The 18,963-nt window shown below is 41.9% G+C and overlaps 1 protein-coding gene and 1 non-coding gene across 8 annotated transcripts in view; both read right to left on the reverse strand.

Moving 5' to 3' along the window:
* The window catches only part of Tatdn1 (TatD DNase domain containing 1), a 33,174-nt gene that overhangs the window by 133 nt on the left and 14,078 nt on the right, over positions 1 to 18,963 (reverse strand). For 3 of the 7 annotated variants that reach the window (XM_038343283.1, XM_038343288.1, XM_038343287.1), the window contains 8 exons: positions 16,888 to 17,031; positions 16,755 to 16,797; positions 11,700 to 11,785; positions 11,571 to 11,611; positions 8,949 to 9,025; positions 5,101 to 5,171; positions 3,710 to 3,836; positions 36 to 3,461 (listed from right to left, as the gene is read on the reverse strand). In XM_038343283.1, coding sequence (XP_038199211.1) covers positions 3,227 to 3,461; positions 3,710 to 3,836; positions 5,101 to 5,171; positions 8,949 to 9,025; positions 11,571 to 11,611; positions 11,700 to 11,785; positions 16,755 to 16,797; positions 16,888 to 17,031 — 824 coding nt within the window. In that variant the 3' untranslated portion in view covers positions 36 to 3,226. Of the gene's footprint in view, positions 1 to 35; positions 3,837 to 5,100; positions 5,172 to 8,948; positions 9,026 to 11,570; positions 11,612 to 11,699; positions 11,786 to 16,754; positions 16,798 to 16,887; positions 17,032 to 18,963 lie in introns of those variants that run through there. The other 4 variants (XM_038343285.1, XR_005286934.1, XR_006020886.1 and 1 more) reach the window with 4 other exon arrangements.
* LOC119824171 lies at positions 17,349 to 17,457 on the reverse strand. Its single transcript, XR_005287091.1, has one exon. It is a non-coding gene; the product is annotated as a U6 spliceosomal RNA (small nuclear RNA).

The raw sequence follows: 18,963 nt of genomic DNA on the forward strand, positions 1-18,963 counted from the left end.
TAAGAATATATTGTTTTAAATTAAAGGTGATTATATAAATTATATATAATCACCTTTTCCTGTGTAAGAGCTTGTACCCTTCCTAAGGAAGTTTTAAGAGTTATTAAAGTTGTCAGTAATATCAGTAGGAAAACATTACCAGTTGCTGACAATCAAAGTTCTGGAGCTAACATGCATATAAAGAAAACAGAAACCAGGGTCATGTAAGTGCAGCGCTAAGGCCGCAGGGGTGTGAGTCCTTTAAGACTGTAGGTCACAACACATTTGTTACTGGATCATGATCATCTTAAAAACGAAATATATGTTCACATAATACAGGTTAAGTTCCTTTCTACTTTTGGGTTTCATTTTATTTATATATATATATATATACACACACACACATATATATGTGTGTGTGTCTGCGTGTGTGTGTGTGTGTCTATGTGTATATATAATGATGGTGTTGAGGAGAGCAGGGCCAAAAACTTGAAAGGCACTGCTTACTGAACTAGTCTTTTAACAGACAGCAAGGGATGGTCGTGTGCACAGTAAACACATGATGGCAGGTACAGAAGGTGTAGCAGTGGGAGGGTTGCGGTCCTGTGTCAGAGCAGAGAGAAGAGCCTAGAGGCCTCTTTCTGTTTCTTTGCAGAAAATAATGATCAACAGTGGTGGTTTCCAAGCAGTATTATCTGTAAGTAGTTTTTAAACACGGATTAGAAAGTTGTAGTCCAAATTAAACATTTAAATATTCCTTGTCATGAGCTTTTTGTTCCCTTTATGAGTACCCTACTTGAACACCCCAAATTAGTAGGATAGGGAATTTAAGATTAGCTGGAATTTTAAAACCTGGTCTCAGTATGACACAGAAGCCTTGCTTGACACAGACACCGACAAGGAACTCTGTGACACTGAAGCAGTCAAAATGCAGTTTTCCGCAGTGAGCTTGAGGACGTTTATGTGCGCAGACTACATTGGTAAGGGGTGCTGCCGCTGACGGAGAGGGCCCAGAGCACAGCTGCTCTGCTGAGACTGTGCCGCAGGGTCACCCTACTATTCAGACGTGTGCTACAGTCGCCGTGCTTAGGAAAGCATTCTGTTTAGGAAGCCAGTCCTTGTATCCAGTGTATTTATTTCTCTGTAGCTTCAGAGGCATAAAGCTGCAGTTATTTTTTAAGTATAGCATTACTGTGACACTTTAAATTATTTTTCAATCCTAAGTGTGTGTGGCAGTGGTTGTGTGTGGGTGTGTGTACAAACATGAGTGCACGGACCAGAGGAATCAGATTTGCCTGGAGCTGGAGTTGTGAGCTGCCTAATATGTGGCTCTGGGAACATCTCAGTTCTCAAGTGCGCTTAATCTCTGAGCCATCTTTCCAGCCGCTACTGGGACACCCTTACGCAAGGCACAGGCATTGAAGTCTTGCAGTATCAACCCATCAATCACCTTTCAGTATTCCCCACAATGACAAACAATTAACTCTTGAACAACATAGTGGATGTACACATGGTGACTCAGGACTAACCCCAATAGATGGGAGACAGAAGTAAGGGGATTAAGGATTCAAGGTCACCCACTGCTGTAGAGCAACTTCTAAGCCACCTGGGCTACCTGAGACCCTGACTCGAGTAAAAATCACCATTCTCCTGTTGTAGTCTCTGGGTCATGATGAAATCTACACTGCTGCCAGACAAAAGCCCCAAGGATCTGGTCTCACTGCTGTCCCAGATTTCTCTTCTTCCACTCACCTCACCCTATTTTCTGCCACACTAAGTACATTGTCTCCCTGACACTGCCAGACTCTTCTGCAGCCTGCCTTTGCTCAACATTTGTCTTTATCCGACCTGACTGCAGGCCTGCTTAGTAAACAGCTAAATTCCACCTTAGTAAAGCATGCTCCTAGAACCTCTTAGGGCAGACAGTTGTTAGCTCCAGGGTCCTCTCAAGCAGCTTACTGTATCTGCTTGTTTGCTCCAGGGAGCAGAGGTCTCCTCTCCAAAACTGCTGCCACATTGACCCTACTCATTCAGTGGGTGTGTGATCATAAGAACTATTGGTTCTTCTAGGTAGCCTCAGTAACTTGCCCATTTCCTGACCAAAATATGTTTCAAGAAATTTATAGCCTAAAGGAAAGGAAGACCTGTATATAAAGAGTTAAATGGAAAACTCAGTGGAGTGGAAGCTAACAGATTCTAAGTAGCAGAGGCACAGCCATCTGAAATGTTGACATTTTCCGCTTGCAAATGCCAATTTCCCCAAGCTCTGCCACTTAGCTAACTGCAGGACGGGCTGATGCACTGCTTTCAGTTCTTAAGTCTGCATTAAAAACTCCATGAAATTTGCCTTGCAAGTTTACAGCTACGGCCAACAGCTATGATTTTACAAGGCATTAAGTATGGAAAACATACACTGGCACTATATCCTCCAAGTAGTGTGTGTATTTGCCAAGTGGCCGTAGTGAAATAACAGCTTCTTTATTGTCCTGGGATCTCTAGTGTCCCCTTAGACTGTCGAATTTTGAGAAAAAATGTCTTCTAATTGAATCTGCAAATTCCTCCACCACCTCCAGCCAAAAAACAAACAAAAATGCCTGAAAGTGGTATTTTACAAGCAGAGCACAAAGATCCCTCACGTGAGAGGTTTTAAGCATCAGTTCAAACTCTGCCAAAACCAGTGTGTTAAAGACAAAAGACCCATATGCAGTGTAGAAGGACACTTCCATTGGTTTTGCTGCCTGCTGAATTTTAGATCTGGCTTATACTCTATTATTACAAATTACTTTAAGTCATATTTTCAAGACATTACTGTCTACCAGAAACAATCTGATAACTAATCTTTATAAATGTTGGAGCTAAGCCTACAGTGGCAAACCACACTAGACCAATAAAGTCTAGACTTACTCTGGATAGGAGTCCATAAAATGATATGACCAACTTTTCCTGTTTGCCAGGAGATTCTTCACAGCTCTCTACACATATCCTATTCTGGAATTCTGCCTTCTGTTTTTCAGGGGAGGTTGAGGAAAGGGCATCCTGTCATGCCATTCCATCGTGAGGCTCCGAGAACTGGTACCTCCCCGGAGCTGTCTTGTCCATATTTAACATTTAGATAACCATTAACTAAAGGTCACCCAACAGGTGATAAACAGTAGCAGGGCAGGTACATTGGACTGACTCTATGGCACGCTTTAAGGTCTCTTTTCCTACAAAGTAAGAAATGACCAAAGCCACTAAGGCAGTAAACTCATTTGGATGGAAAAGATGTGAACCTAGGAGATGACACAGCAATGCAGGTGAACCTGGGAGATGACACAGCAATGCAGGTGAACCTAGGAGATGACACAGCAATGCAGGTGAACCTAGGAGATGACACAGCAATGCAGGTGAACCTGGGAGGTGACACAGCAATGCAGGTGAACCTAGGAGATGACACAGCAATGCAGGTGAACCTGGGAGATGACACAGCAATGCAGGTGAACCTGGGAGATGACACAGCAATGCAGGTGCACTATTTCCAAACCACTATTCAAATGGTCTTAGACCTGAACTTAAACTTGACTTTGGGTCAAGTGCCAGTGGATGGCTTATCACTAACCACATTGCACAACTCGTTTGTTTGAACTAACCTGAACCTGACTGGAATGCCAGGGACTCTGTCCCTATTCATTACGTGACAGTCGTTGGTCATCTCTGACATCTGTGAAGACCATTCAAGAAAACAACTTACATTATATGGCAGGGCTCGTTTCTGTCTTTTAAACAGCACCCGTTTTCCCATTTCTTTTTGGTAGGAAATGAAGTTTTTATGTATTTTGATCCAGCATGTGTGCTTTTAACTCCACACCAAGGCGCATCTAGAGTTCGGGGAAGGGGAAAGAAGGCATTAAGGGATTTACTTTTCTAAATCCTTTTCATGAACACTGGTATATAACCTAAAATTACAAGGCACTAACTTTCAAAATGGCAAATTAATGCACCAGAAAACAGTTCCAAGAAAAATGCAATATAAAGTTCCAAGCTGCACCTTGGAAAAAAGACTGATTTTTATTTTATTTCCTTACTAATGTGGCTAGTGTACGACATGCTTTGGGGGAAGAAAAAGAACAAGAAATATCACTGAAATGTGTCAGCATTGTAAGACTGCTCTGTGTTGCTTCTACTGCATGTGGAAGCGTGGCTGTGAACCCTGCTTGTCCCCCAGTATCAGGAATGCCAGCAAACACTCTGCCACTGAGCTAGTGGCCTGTTATTTTTCAAATGGCTTGCACATCATACAGGCATTGTACTTCCAGTAAAATTGTTTTCATAACTGTCTAAAGAAATAAACTTATTTCCTAGAGTGGCTCAGTCTATAGACTTTAATAAACCAGCAACCCCTGAGCTACGGGGTTAGGTCAGAGTCCAGCTTTTGAACTTGTTTTAAGAGACAACATTCAGTTTATTTGAAAGGGCTATGGAAGTAAGCCACTATAAAAGAGGTAAGAGTATCTCGAACGCTAATAAAAACTGCATCAAGGAGACATTTCATAAATATTCATAAATACAGACTCTAGTTATCACAGATTCTGTCATCTTTTTTTAAGTTTTGAGGTTTAGCCAAATGGAAAATAAAAATCTATATAACTACTTTTCCATTAGTAATCACCTCCAAAAACCTAAAAACCAAACAACCATATATTGAGATTAAAACTAGAAGTCAATGTAGTGTGGGGCTGCGGGCAGGCTTGCTTCTCATCCCGTCCGGCTTCCAGCCACCTGGCTAGGTTATGCCCCGAAATAACAACACACAAACTGCATTCATTTAAACACTGCCTAGCCCATTAGTTCCAGCCTCTTACTCACATCTTGATTAACCCATATCTAATAATCTGTGTAGCACCACGAAGTGGTGCCTTACCAGGAAGATTCTAGCATACGTCCATCTTGGGCCGGAGCTTCAAAGCAGACCTGCCTGCAGCCCCACACTACAGAATGGCCCAAAATGGGGCGCCATTCTGTAGTGATGAGCGGCAGGCAGGCCTGCTTGTGTCCTCACTACAAGTCGTTTCCCCTACCTTTTGGGAGGAGGGGACATTAGGGTTTAATATAAAACTTGAATTTCTGGTAACATCAACTTACCTGTTTCAATCATTAGTTTTTCACTAGGTATTGACTTCAGAACTTCCAAGTTAGCTTCTGTTTTCAGTGAGCTTGAAAACAATATTTAAAAATGATATTTAGTGAATAATTTTTTACTAAGATACTTTTAAAGGTTATAAAACCACAAAGAATTTTGTTGTCAGTATACTTTAGGAAGTATACATTCTTACCCTACACAGAGTCTAGATTATAGTCAACTTCAAATCTACCTGGACTTTTGCCCCTTTTGTAACATTTAAACAATATGATTTTTACTTGTATCTGTATAGGTATGCATGCACGCTATGTGAATGTCATGTGTATGGATAACCCCAGAGGCCAGCAGATTCCTTGCAAGTCACACAACGTGGGTGCTAGAAACCGAACTCAGGTCCTTTGGAAAGCAGCAGGCGCACTAACCACTGAGCCAGCTGTCCGGGCCCAGATCCTTCAATGCAGGGTGTGATGCAGTACTGGAGCTAGAATGGGGCATAGTGAGTATTCCTGCCTCAGTACTCACATTAAATGGGTCGTTTCTCATACTTATAGTTGAATGGGTTTTTTTTTTTTGGGGGGGGGAGTTCTAGATAAAGTTTCTCTAGGTAACAGTGCTGGCTGTCTTGGAACTCAGAGATTCACCTGCCTATGTCCCCCATGTGCTGGGATTAAAGGCTTGTGCCACCACCACCAGGCTCCAGTTGAACTTTTGATAAACTTTATATATTAGCCTGAGTAAAATTTAAATTAAAAAAGTATTTGTATAACTTAGAATAATCCTAAGGCTGTTACTTTTACCATTTAAACTTGTTTCAGCCACTGGAGCAGACTTCCTGCTTCCAAGTCCTCCCTGTCCTATAAGACATGTATTTGCACCCTCACTGCGTGTGGCCAAACTCCAATCTTGAACGTGTCCTGGGCCTCAGGACTTGCTCTGGGATACTGCGAGCGTGGCCATAGCAGCGCACCTTCTGTGGTTAGAGCAGGATGGGGCAGTGTCTCAGCAGGGTCGCCGACAGTGACCTTTTCCACCAGGTATCCAGAAAGAAAACCTGGCAGCCACACCCTGCTCACCGAGACCTGAATGGGAATGCAGACGCCTTTAACTTGCCAGTGAGTCAGTACTCTGGTGTCTACAAGTCCTATGCGCTTCATGCGTTCATTCCTACTTTCTTGACCCTGGCAACCAATGGTCGTTTTACTGTACCTTGATAATCACATCACCCAACAACAACAACACTTTTTGGTTAGACTAGAAGACACCTGTTACCCAACTCATAGTCATAAAGCAAAACACAGAAGGAAAAACAATAACCTCTAAGTGTTAACTGACTTGAATGTTACAGACTAGAGAAAGAAACTGGCAAACAGAGTCACCTGAGCAATGCCCCAGAACACAGTACCTAGAATGCTGAGCTAGGACAGGGAATGGGAACTGAAATGGTTTCGAGTCTGGGCAGAGAAATGATGAGGTACACGGATCCCTGCGACTCAGGGATGGGTGAAGAAAACACAAGTAGAAGGGCTTGCGGACAGCCAGCAGGAACCGGGAGTCCCCTCTCTTGTCTCACTCTGCACCAGAACATCGCCGTGTACATTTATAACCCCACCCTACTTCTCTACAAAGATCACAGGCCATCCTTCTAGAGAAAATCAACCCCGTAAAGGTCTCCACTAAAGGACACGTGGAATCCACTCTGGGAAAGTCCAGCTGCCACCTGAGCCTGCCAGTTGACTGACTCACCTAGAGCCTCCAAAAAGTTGTTTGTGACAAGATGTCATGTAGCCCAAGCTGGCTTCAGGGGCAGGCATGTGCCACCATGCCCAGCATTTTTTTCTTCCCTAAACATCAAAGGACTGTCTGGCATCTGAAGAGAGTCCCTATCATAGAAGAGACAACCACATTAGGGAAACAGCACTAAGATAAAAGCAGCAGAACAGTAAGAGAGCGATCCCAGCTAGAGTATCTTCAGACAGAAGGCACTCTGTCTGTCAAGACTGTGGTATATGAGGGAACTTTAGAGCTAGGAATGAAAGCTGAAATATAGTCCATTTTTAAAAGTTGAAAAATAAAGCAAATTTTAGAAGATGTTAAAGTAGAAATGGAAATTATAGAAAAGATACCAGTTCCCAATTCTGAGACGTCCCCCAAAAAGAAAGGATATTCCCAGAAGTGATAGGAGGAGGAGAAGGAGGAGGAGGAGGAGGAGGAAGAGAAGGAGGAAGAGGCTCCATCTGCAGGGGTCAGTGTGAGAGCAGCAGGATGAGTGACAAAAACAACATAGTCCCCAAATACCAAGACATACCCGTGACACCACACAAACTAACCCTACTCAAATACCAAGACATACCCGTGACACCACACAAACTAACCCCTACTCAAGGAAAGCAGAGGTCACGGAAAGGACTGGGGCACTGAGGAGCAGCCAGCTGTCCTCAGCCACACAGTTCACATGAGAGTTCATCTCAAAGCAAAGCAAAACCCATACCAGAATACATGAGATCCTGAGAAGTAAAAATATGGGGTTCTATCACAGAAGAGACAGGAGTCCAAATAAATGAACGGGCCTGGAACTATCTGAATAGGATCCCTCATGGAGAACACCAAATAAGACTTTTGTATGGAGCTATAGAAAGTACCAGAAAGCCTCAACTTATCTTGTTCTGTGAAATAGTGACTCACTGTGTAGCCCAGGCCCAGCCTCATGATCCTCCTGATTTGGCTTCCTGGGAATTAAGATTACAAGCCTGTGCCATTCATTATGCTTGGCTGGGCTTTTAAGTTTTGAAACCAAGGAAATAAAAATGTGAGGTCAGTTACTCCAAGAAAACACAAAGTGGCACATGAAGAGAAAAGTGGGCATAGTCCACCACACGGGCAACAGGGACTATACAAACAATGACATCACAGAAACCCAGAATCCTGAAACAACACGGGAAGGAAGATAGGGAACAACGGAAGTAGGGGTCAGAGCTGGTAACAGGTAATATTACATAGCTGTACCGTGGCAGATAGCTAAGTGCTTATAAACTGACTGGGGTGAAGGCATGCTGGGGGAGGAAGCAACAGCTGTTTCTACGTCTTTTAGAATGCTTGACTTCTTAATACCTATGTTTGTTTGACTACCAATTTATAAATGTACCATTTCTTAGGAAAGAATCGCCCTGAGCTCTATAGGAATAATCATTGCCACCACTCCGCTTCCCTAAGAATTTACACCTAATGTCACCAGTGAGCACTGTAAGGGCAACTCCGAAAGAGGACAAGCGGGTCGTACTGTATTCTGTAACTTATCTTCACTGACTCTTAAGAAGACAACCTGTAGAAAACGCTGGCATATCTGACAGAAAACAAGGCCAGGCCCTTGCTGTGCCAGCTGACTTGCGAGGCTGTTTGAAGTTTAGTATGGAGTTACAGAGGAAAGGTCACTGGGCATGAGCCCAGAGGACAGGTTCTCACACTGGGGGTAATTTTACACCTGTTTCCTAACTCCTGTGGCCTACAGAAATACACAGATGACTGTCATAAAATACTCTTCCAATGGCCAATATGTGAGCCTTACATAAAATGCTGTGAACGTTTATCTGTGAAAAGTGTGGAAAAACCCGAGAACAGACTGGATTGCTAAAGAAAGTCAGCTGCTGACCTCAACACAATTGTCTGCAGTATCAGAATGCAGCCTAACAGCATGTAACTTTTGAGCACTGGCCCGTAATAACAATCTGCTACTTAATTTCTTACGTAAGTGGTTAGTAAACTTCTTGGACAAGGATCAATGCAGAGCATACAAACTTTAATAAATCTGCTAATATAAAAATCAGTGAAAACAAAACACAGCCCAAGAACGTACCAACCATTAAATCCTATGTAAAAGTCCAAGTCAATCAAAGCAGCCGCTGCTTCCTTCGTCCCATCAAATGAATGCACCTAGGGATATATATGTACATAAGTATAGTAATCTGAAAATCCACAATAGCATTGATGTACTTTCTAAACAAAACCAGAAATAACTGTAAGGATCTGATTCACAGGGTTTGTTAATGTGGTAGCAATGCAATCAATGTTTTTCTTTCAAACCAGGTTGGTAATCACAACCTATCATTTCTGGTGACACAAAGCAAGGAGTTAGCTGCCTAAGATTTCTGCAGCTGCCCGAGAGTGTTGCTGCAGTCACCCTCTCTACAGACTCTCTGCAAAGGACACAGGAAAGGGAGCCACATTCTTAGACAGGAGGAGGAAGGGTCTGAAACACTCATTTAAGATATAAAATTCTGAAAATCCCACTGCATTTCTCTGCCAGAGGATACTTTTCTTTTAGAGGAGAGTGATTAATCATTAAGAGGTAAGTTTTAAGAAGCTCTATAAAGTGGTGAGAATGTTGCTTTTAAAATGTCACTTTTGGGCCTCCACAGTTAGAGTGCTTATGCTTTTGCAGAGGATCTAAGTTCAGTTCCCAGCACTCACACTGAGTAACTCCAGCTCCAGGGGATCTGATGCCCTCTTCTGGTCTCAGTGAGTACCTTTGTGTGTGTGTGTGTGTGTGTGTGTGTGTGTGTGTGCACAAAACACAAAGGTAAATTAAAATAAAAATGACAATTGTTACATTATCCACATAGCCACAAGGCAGAAAGGGCTGAGATCTTTTTTTCTTGCTTTAGGTGTCCGCATCTAATAAGAAGCAATGGCTAGCAGTGACACAGCTTTACAAATGAGGTCAGCACTGTCCGAGGACAGCATGTTCTCAGCTACGTTATACAGCTGCCTCAGCACTTCCAGTGAACTGAAAAAAAATTCTTCCAGTAATATAAAGATAATTTAAAATGCGATTTCTTATAAGCCAGTTCAGAGCACTTGTTAATGCTTTATTGGGCAATCTTTTTTTTTTTTTTTTTTTTTTTTTTGGTTTTTCGAGACAGGGTTTCCCTGTAGTTTCTAGAGCCTGTCCTGGAACTAGCTCTTGTAGACCAGGCTGGCCTCGAACTCAGAGATCCGCCTGCCTCTGCCTCCCGAGTGCTGGGATTAAAGGCGTGCGCCACCACCGCCCGGCTGGGCAATTTCTTTTATTAAAGTCAGATATTTCAGTTGGCTTTGCTGTTCCTGGTATTAACTTTTTGAAGTTATAGACTCATCTGATTAAAGTTTTTCTTAGAAATAAAGAAAATGAGTGAGTGGGAAGTCTAGAAATGACAATAAATACCATCAGTAATGCCCAGGTCATTAATTAAAACCTTTCTCAATTCCTAAGTATAGCTCCTAAAGGGGAAATTACAGAGCACAGACTTAGTAAACTACAGAGGAGATGTGTGAGGCACCATTAGCATGAGAGCAGCAAGGGAGTGACATATGCCTCTTGCTAGGGGCATGAAACACCGAGCAGGGGAAGCCCTGGAAACAGATGAGGGTCAGAGAGATGGCTCCTTGGGTGAAGGTACCAACTGACCAGAGTTCAATTCCTGAGACACACATGATGGAAGGGGAGAACCAACTTCAGCAAGCTGACCTCTGAACTACACACACAGCATGGCACAGATCTGTACACATTCACATACACACTAAATGTAATCAAATTACAAGTGTATTCCGAGCAAAGTCACAAAAATGCTCAGGGTTAGGTCCTATCTCCTTGATCGGCACAATGGGACTGTGACTTAAAGACCTAAGTAACAACATTTACCCCAAGAGATGGTCATTGAATCTCCTGAAATTGCATTTGAAATTTTATGTATGTGAGCATTTTTTTTTTGAGACAAGGTTTCTCTGTGTAACAGCTCTAACTGTCCTGGAACTTGCTCTGTAGACCAGTCTGGCCTCAAACTCACAGAGATCTGCCTGCGTCTGCCTCCCAAGTGCTGGGATTAAAGGTGTGCACCACCACCACCCAGCTTGTAATTTTTTAAGGCAGATTATTTACTGAAGCCTATGATCCAAAATGACTAGATCACTATCAGAGATGCAACAGCCAAGGGATAGTAGAAAATATTTATGGGAAATGTCTCAAGAGTAATGACTAAAATCACCACACGAGGAACATTAAGAACAGAATATGCATCATAGTGGACGAGCTCAAATCAGAGAAATCAGAGTAAAAAGAACGACTACCAGCTAGCAAACGAGGAAAGCAAACGTGAACAAACGGCGGACTATTCTCAGATGCTCTAAGCACTGGTCTGTGTCACATTTAAACAGAAGAGCACGCCGGAGGGGCGGTGGGAAAGAGTGCACACTAATAGCTGTGTTCACTCACACTGTTTCCTGGGAGAATTCGGCACTCATTCCTGTACTTTGACACAAGTGTGACTAAAATTGTTAACTGTTTATACACCATCTGCCCGTAAACCCAACAGTAAACTTTCATGTCTTTCAGCTAACAGACTCAATAACTTTACTTTTGGTATCTGAGTGAGCCGAAGCCAACCTTAATAACACAGACATATCTATGTATCCCACACTTAACACAGCCATTGATACTTACCACTCCACCCACACACCGGTCTCTATTTCTTCTCATTATGTCTGTGAATTAAACAACAACAGCTTTCAGCTTCTTCAGCCTAACTGCCACACAGCTCTTAAACTGTCATGGTTTTCACTTTTAACTCACCCAAAAAGTCGGCATGTGAGTTTCGACAGTGAAGAAACATTGGTAACCGTGTCTGTTCTGACAGTTCAAATTGTTTTTCAAAATATCTGCACAATGCAAGAAAATTTCCACATTAAAATTTTATTTTACTATTAGACATATATCAAATAAGTTTTAACTAAAGGAATTTTATTATCTAGAAATGGGAATATGGAAGTGAAAAATAGATACTAAAAACCATTAGGCTCTTTCCTGCCACTTAGCTTCTGGAACGGGATGCTTCATTTACTAGGATTACAAATCGATTTCCACTATGTCCATCGGTGTCTCCATTTAAATTGGTGACCTATGTCTTTATTAACTAATCCTGCTGAGCTAGAGTAAGCAAAAGTGATTTTGTTTCAGTTAAAGTGAAGACATTTTGCAGGCTAGGAAATATAAAAACTTGGAAGAAAAGATTAAGATTACTAGTGGAGGGCTGGGGACAGAGCCAAGAGTCCTTGTCTGGCATGCACAAAGCCTGGGTTCAATCCCCGGCACCACTTGAAAGCAGGCGTGGTAGATCAGGACTGCATTTTCAGCATTTGCGAGGTGGAGACATGATCAGACGTTTAAGCTGATCTGCAACTACCTAATTAGTTTGAAGCCAACCTGGGCCACATGAAACCTGTTTCAAAAAAACCCCAAGAATTACTACCACCCACATCTTCCACAGCTACTAAAGTAGTACATGTGCCAACATTTAGTGTGCTCTGTTGCTGTGTAAATGTGACCATGCAGCTATACACCACGGGCAATGATCTCCCCAAGGTGCTCACCACACCTCACCCCATGGCTCAGCCACATGACCAAGTCACTGTTTTATAGAACTAAACAGTTTAGAAAGTAGCTTTCTGTCACAGACTAGGTAAATGTATATATAGTTCATTAAAATAACAAAAGCCTATAATGTGCCCAGAGAATTCTACATAATTCAAGAGGAAGAAAGATCCGTGAGTTTAAGCTAAACAGGTCCCATGAAGAGTATGTGGTGTATGTGTGGAGGGCTCTGGAGACATGGTTTGATGGTTAAGAGCACTGGCTGCTTTTCCAGGGCACAGGTTCACTTCCCAGCACCATGTGTAACTGCAGTCCCAGGGGCTCTGATGCCCTCTTTTGGTCTTTGCTGGTACTGCACACACATATGCAGGCAGACCATTCATATACATAAAATAAATGTTTAAAAAGTCAAGTGCTGGCGGGCAGTGGTGGCACACACCTTTAATCCCAGCACTAGAGAGCCAGAGACAGGCGGATCTCTGTGAGCTCGTGGCCAGCCTGATCTACAGAACAAGTTCCAGGACAGGCCCAAAGCTACAGAGAAACCCTGTCTCAAAACAAAACAAAACAAAACAAAACAAAACAAAACAAAACAACAAAGTCAAGCAGGGGCTGGTGAGATGATTCAGCAGGTAAAAGATCTGCTGCATGATGAGGATAAAAGCTGCCGCCTATGTTCAATCCTCAGCACACACCGAAGTAGGACGAAGTCCACACCACAGTTGGCCTCTGACCTCCACTTGCATGACATGGCAGGCCTGCTCCCTCACAAAAATAAAATAAGAATCTTGAAAAGAAAAGTTCCACATGGCTAAACAAAACAAAAACACACTACCAGTACACACTGAGGACAGCCGGTATGTAACATCAAATAACTGCCTGTCAAAGTGGAAAAACAAAGCCAACCAGCAAATGGCATTAAGTTATGGAGCAGGAACTGACCAGAGTCAAAAGCTTCCTGTATTTATTTGACTTATAACTCCTTCCGGCTCATAAACGGCAATCATTCGTGGTTCGCAGCTGCCCATCCCGTCACAGCTTTGACTTACTCGGGTTGAGTCCTACTTCGGATAGCTTGGGTCAATGCTGAGGACAACTTGCCAAGGGCAGCTGCGTAGCACAGCTGCTCCTGGTTAGGACTGGGTGGAAAAGCCCAGCGTGTGACACTGGCAGTAATCCTCTCCCAGCTGGCTGACAGCCTGGATGGGTCACCTAAGTATCCTCATGGTAATATTTTCAAATCTTGTCTGATGCCTGCTAAAAAAAAAAAAAAAAAAAAAAAAAAAAAAAAAAAAAAAAAAGACCTACATAATATTAACACTGTAAAGCCCCAAGAAAAAAAAGTGTCCAGGGCAAGTGGAACAGGGCATCTAAGTTAGAAACACTGCTATGACTCAAAAGATAAACTTTCATAACCAAAGCAGGCCTTTTTCTTGTTCCCATTCCTTGCTTCACCTTCTTGTTCTCTAAAAGAGCGCTTCTCAGGGCTGGAGAGGTGGATGGTTCCCTGGTTAACAGCACTTGCTGCTGTCACAGGGAGCCATGTTCTGTTCCCAGCGCCCACAGGACGGCTGATTCACAGCGCCTGTAACTGCAGGTACAGGGGATCTGACAGCCTCTCCCGACTTCCACGTGCATATGCATGGACACAGTGATGTGATGTATTTTTTTTTAAAGCCCTCCTCAAAAACCCTCAATGAAAGCCACAGCTGGCATTTTCCTTTAGAAGCAGTAATTATTGAGTAGTCAATCTCAATCTGTCCAGGTATGCACTATGGACTTTACCCATCATATACTGAAAAAAGAGGAACAGAGGCATCCTCATCCTAACAATGAGAACACTGAAACGTACAAAAGAATAGACAACCAGGGAACAGCAAGACTGTGTCCCACCTCTGGCCTACTCTCTGAAGACAGTATACTTTACCCATTACAGGTGTATCTACTTATATTTCTCACACGCAATAACTATTATACTTTTATAAAGGGGAAAATGTTTTTTATAAAACCAACAAAACATATACTAGATTAATATTTCACATGCTATAAAAAAGTCAAGTGTGGTGGTGCATGCCTTTAATCCTTCAGGAGGCAGAAGCAGGAGGAGTTCAGTAAGTCTACATAATGAATTCCAGGTCAACTAGGACTACAGGGAGACCCTGTCTCAAAAAAAAAAAAAAAAAAAAAAAAAAAAAAAAAGAAGACGAATAAGATGAAGACAGAGGAGGAGGAGGAGGAGGAGAAAGAGGAGAAGAAAGAAAGAAAGAAAGAAAGAAACAAACAAACAAACAAACAAACAAACAAACTAAAAGAAAGCATAGCTGGCCTGGGGAGGTGGCTTGGTAAATAAAGTGTTTTCCGGTCATTCATGTGATCCTGAATTTGATATCCACGTAAAAGAAGAGTCCCAGGTCCCAGTTATGAACCCTGCCTCAAAACGGGCAACTCCTTACTGACATCTGACCTCCATATGCAACCACATGCATGTGTATCTGTGCACACGTATGCATACACAAAGTGTAGGTCAAGATCTAAATTCTTCCACAAACAATAAGTTATACAGTAAAAATCAAATTACAGCCCTTTTATCCATACAGGAAACAGAGAGCACCACCTTCCTTAACTAGACACCAAGGGAACTACACGAGCAGACCTGGTGTATGCTTTCAACACACTGGAAGACACCAGTCTGCTGTGTATTTTCTTTTTCTTTTTTTTAAGATTTGTTTATTTATTATGTATACAGTATTCTCAGTATTCTGTCTGCATGTATGTCTGCAGGCCAGAAGAGGACACCAGATCTCATTACAGATGGTTGTGAGCCACCATGTGGTTGCTGGGAATTGAACTCAGGACCTTTGGAAAAGCAGGCAGTGCTCTTAACCGCTGAGCCATCTCTCCAGCCCCTACTGTGTATTTTCAATATACTTAGGTAGATATACTGAAATTGATGGACACAGGAGAGATTAGCCTATACGGGGGCGGGGGGGGGGCAAGGTGGGATGGGGTGGAGGGGGGTCCTGGATATCTGTCTTCTTGACAACAATCCAAATGAGATTATTACTTCTATAGACATTTTAGAATCTCAAGTTAAAAACTGCCAAGCAATTTTATCAATATTTTTGCTGTAGTTTGTTTTTAGCTTATCCTTTTTTGAAGAGACCAATATCATGCTGTCACCTTAGCCAAGACATTCCAGATTCCCCTGTTCATCCATCTTCTAGACATACACTTTCTATTTTTAGTGGTGGTGGTGGTAGGAATTGAACGCAAGTCCTCGAGCGTATACACTTTCCTGACAGCACATACTAGCCTACAACAATTATTTATAGACTCTCTTGGCTATAAAAGCCGAAGAGCCAAGCTTACTCTTATCACACTGAAGAGGCACACAGCAATCATTTACAGAATAGACCGGGCTCCACTCTATTACAGACACTTGGATGTATGTTACAGCTTAATCATACTCTGCTACACATACTGCGTTCTAACACTCATGATGGGAGCTATCCTCAGAGAAGGAAACAGAACCTGTGTACACTATCAATACTTTCATGGAGCCAAAATCTGGTCTGCAGTATTTAGGTGGCACTTGAGAATCACTTTAAACTCATTGCAGAAGAAAGGCCATATGGGCAAGGTATCCTGCGTGACTCTGCAACATAGCTTCTCATGATCCGGTCTCTGGCCCAGGAAGCTCATCCTGAACCAGACAGACACTAGAGCAGAGGAATGGCCTGAGAAGCTTCTGTCCCAGTGTGAATCTGTGAACTTTTCAGGTTAGGTGAACTGCTTACATGGTGTTCAAGGGATAGGTCTCATAGTGTCTCTAACACCCCTGGCAGTATAATGTGAAAAGTCTCTCAAGTCATCACATCAGGTGTCATGGATGCTCCCCCCCAATCAAATTACAAAATTTATTAAGAGGTAATCTGATCCAGATTCTTCTTCATATATAAGAAACTACAAACAGTGGACAAACGGTAGATGGTTTGTGCATAAATATATCTCTTGCCACCACTACCAAAATGTCTATGATACAGAACATATCCCTTTGTTCTATCATTCGGATCAGATCCAATGATTAATTAGCTGGGGATTATTAGTTTCATGCCAAGATGTGTGGTCTTTGTTTCACTTAACTCTTGATATATGCCAGAGGAAGCAACCACACCTTGATATCTAACACCACATGTGCCAAATAAAAATCATTCTTAGGAGTTTACAACCGTTTCTCAAGTCAACAAATTTCCTTACTTGAGCTGAGTATCTTTGGGACAAAACTGCAGGCGGTCAAAATCTTTAAAAGAAAGAATAATCATTATTCAGGATTTGAACATAACAAGCAGTTATTTTCAAAAGAATGCTAAGTGTGGAGGTTTGCACTTACCGAGACCACATTCCCCTATTGCTACAACTTTGTCCTTGTTGTTCCTAGCAAGGTCCAGCAATCCTGCTAAGTAACCATCAGGGCTATTCTTTTCAAATTCATCACATCTTGTGGGATGACACCCAACTGTACTGAAAAACATGTCTAACAGAAAACCACATCTTAGGGTTATTTTTCAGAATATTGTTCATATTAGTAGCTAACACATTAAAATGAGTGAAAAGGGCAATTTCAACTTATCTTTGATAGCTATAAACAATTCAAATTCCAGAAATATGTACATTAAACAAACAAGAATTTCTAAATATGTTAAAAAGTGGGATGTGCATATAAAAACTAACTTCATGTATTAATAAAATAGTCAATGAATTCTTTCCAAAGCTGATCATATATCAAGCATCTGAGAATGGAAAGTGAAATGATTTATTAAAATATCATCATCTAATTTTATCTTTTCTTATTTAAATATGGAACGCTTCACAGATTTGCATATCATCTTGTACAGGAGCCGTGCTAATCTTCTTTGGTTCCAATTTCAGCAAATGTGCTCCATGTCCTGCCAAACAGCACCCAATTTTGTCTTTTATATTTACTGTTTACATGCCATCACGACTCAAGTATTTAATAGACAACCACCATGTACCTCCCTTTAAAAGGTTAGCAGTAGAGACGGGAGGTGTTTAAAGGTGCCTGCTGCTCTTGGAGAGGACCAGAGCTTGGTCCCTGTGCCAGACAAGCTCACACCTGCTGTCCCTCCAGCTCCACAGGGATCTGACACCTCTGGTCTCCATGGGCACTTGCAGGACTGACTTAGGGAGTGGGAAAGGGAGACTTCTTTTACAATAAAAAACAAAGCTCCTACCTGGAGGCCAAACCTTTAGTAGCTTCAATAGTAAGAAACACAAACCAGAAGTCTGGTGTATCAGGGCTGGGAGAATGGCTCAACGGTAGAGTGCTTGGATATCACATGCACCATGCACAGTGCCCTGGGTTGGGTCTCTAAACTGAGAAACCCAGTTCTGTTTGTTTTAGGAATTCAACAGGAACTCGCAGCCGAACTCAAAGAAGGGTACTGAGCTTTCCTCAGGCTCTCCCACAGGTAACAGGACCAGCAGACGTCTCTTTAGTGGGAGCAAGAATAGTAATAAAGATGGGAGAAGAATTTCAAAACCAAAACTGTTAGAGAATGCAAAGCATGGAAGAAAATCTTCCCCCATACTTCAAAAGGTCCTTGGAAGACGATTGTTTTCATGTTTTTAAGACTGAGAGTAAATGCAGCCGAAAGAAAAGCATGCATTTAAAAGATTTCTATAAAAAAACAGTTTTTGATAAGATTTCATACATAAAAGAAACACAGCTGTACTTTAAAAAAATGTGTGGACTGCCTAATCTCTAGATTTCTAGCAAAGTATGCATATAAAACAGTTATATGAATGTCAAATAAGCTGTTAAGATTTGAAATAAGCATGGAATGTATGAGCACCCAGAGAGCAGCGCATTTTCATTTTAGTGGTGTGTGTGTTGAGGAGTGCCCGTGGAGACCAGAAGAGATGCCTCATCCCCTGTGCTGCATCTTGTGGGCAGCTGCCCCTTGCTGGGAACTGAACTTGAATCCTCTCCAAGAGCAGCAAATACTCTTAAACGCCAAGTCATCTCTCTAGCCCTAAGAGTAATATATTATATTATTACTTAAACCCCGGGGCCTTACACAAAGTCTGACTCACAAAATAAATGTTCAGTAACAATAATCCTCTACAATTTTAGTTAAATATTTTAAATAAAACAATTCATATCAAACATTAAAATACGCACATAAAATTTTATATCAGAATTACTTGAAGATAAATTATGTATGTGGGTAACTTTACCATTATTTACTGAAATCCTAATCTCTGTTAAGTACTACAATGTTTTTCCAGACATCTGATATACCACAGAGTAGTCTAAACTCTGTCGTCATAGTCATGATCCACGAAAATCAATCTATTTTCCTGCCATTTCTATAGTCAGCATTCTCTGTATTTCAACCTTCAGCAGTTCTCAGAAAGACTTCTTCACAATCAATTAATTCACATT

This window comes from Arvicola amphibius, chromosome 9 (genome assembly GCF_903992535.2).
Source record: "Arvicola amphibius chromosome 9, mArvAmp1.2, whole genome shotgun sequence".
NCBI lineage: Eukaryota > Metazoa > Chordata > Mammalia > Rodentia > Cricetidae > Arvicola > Arvicola amphibius.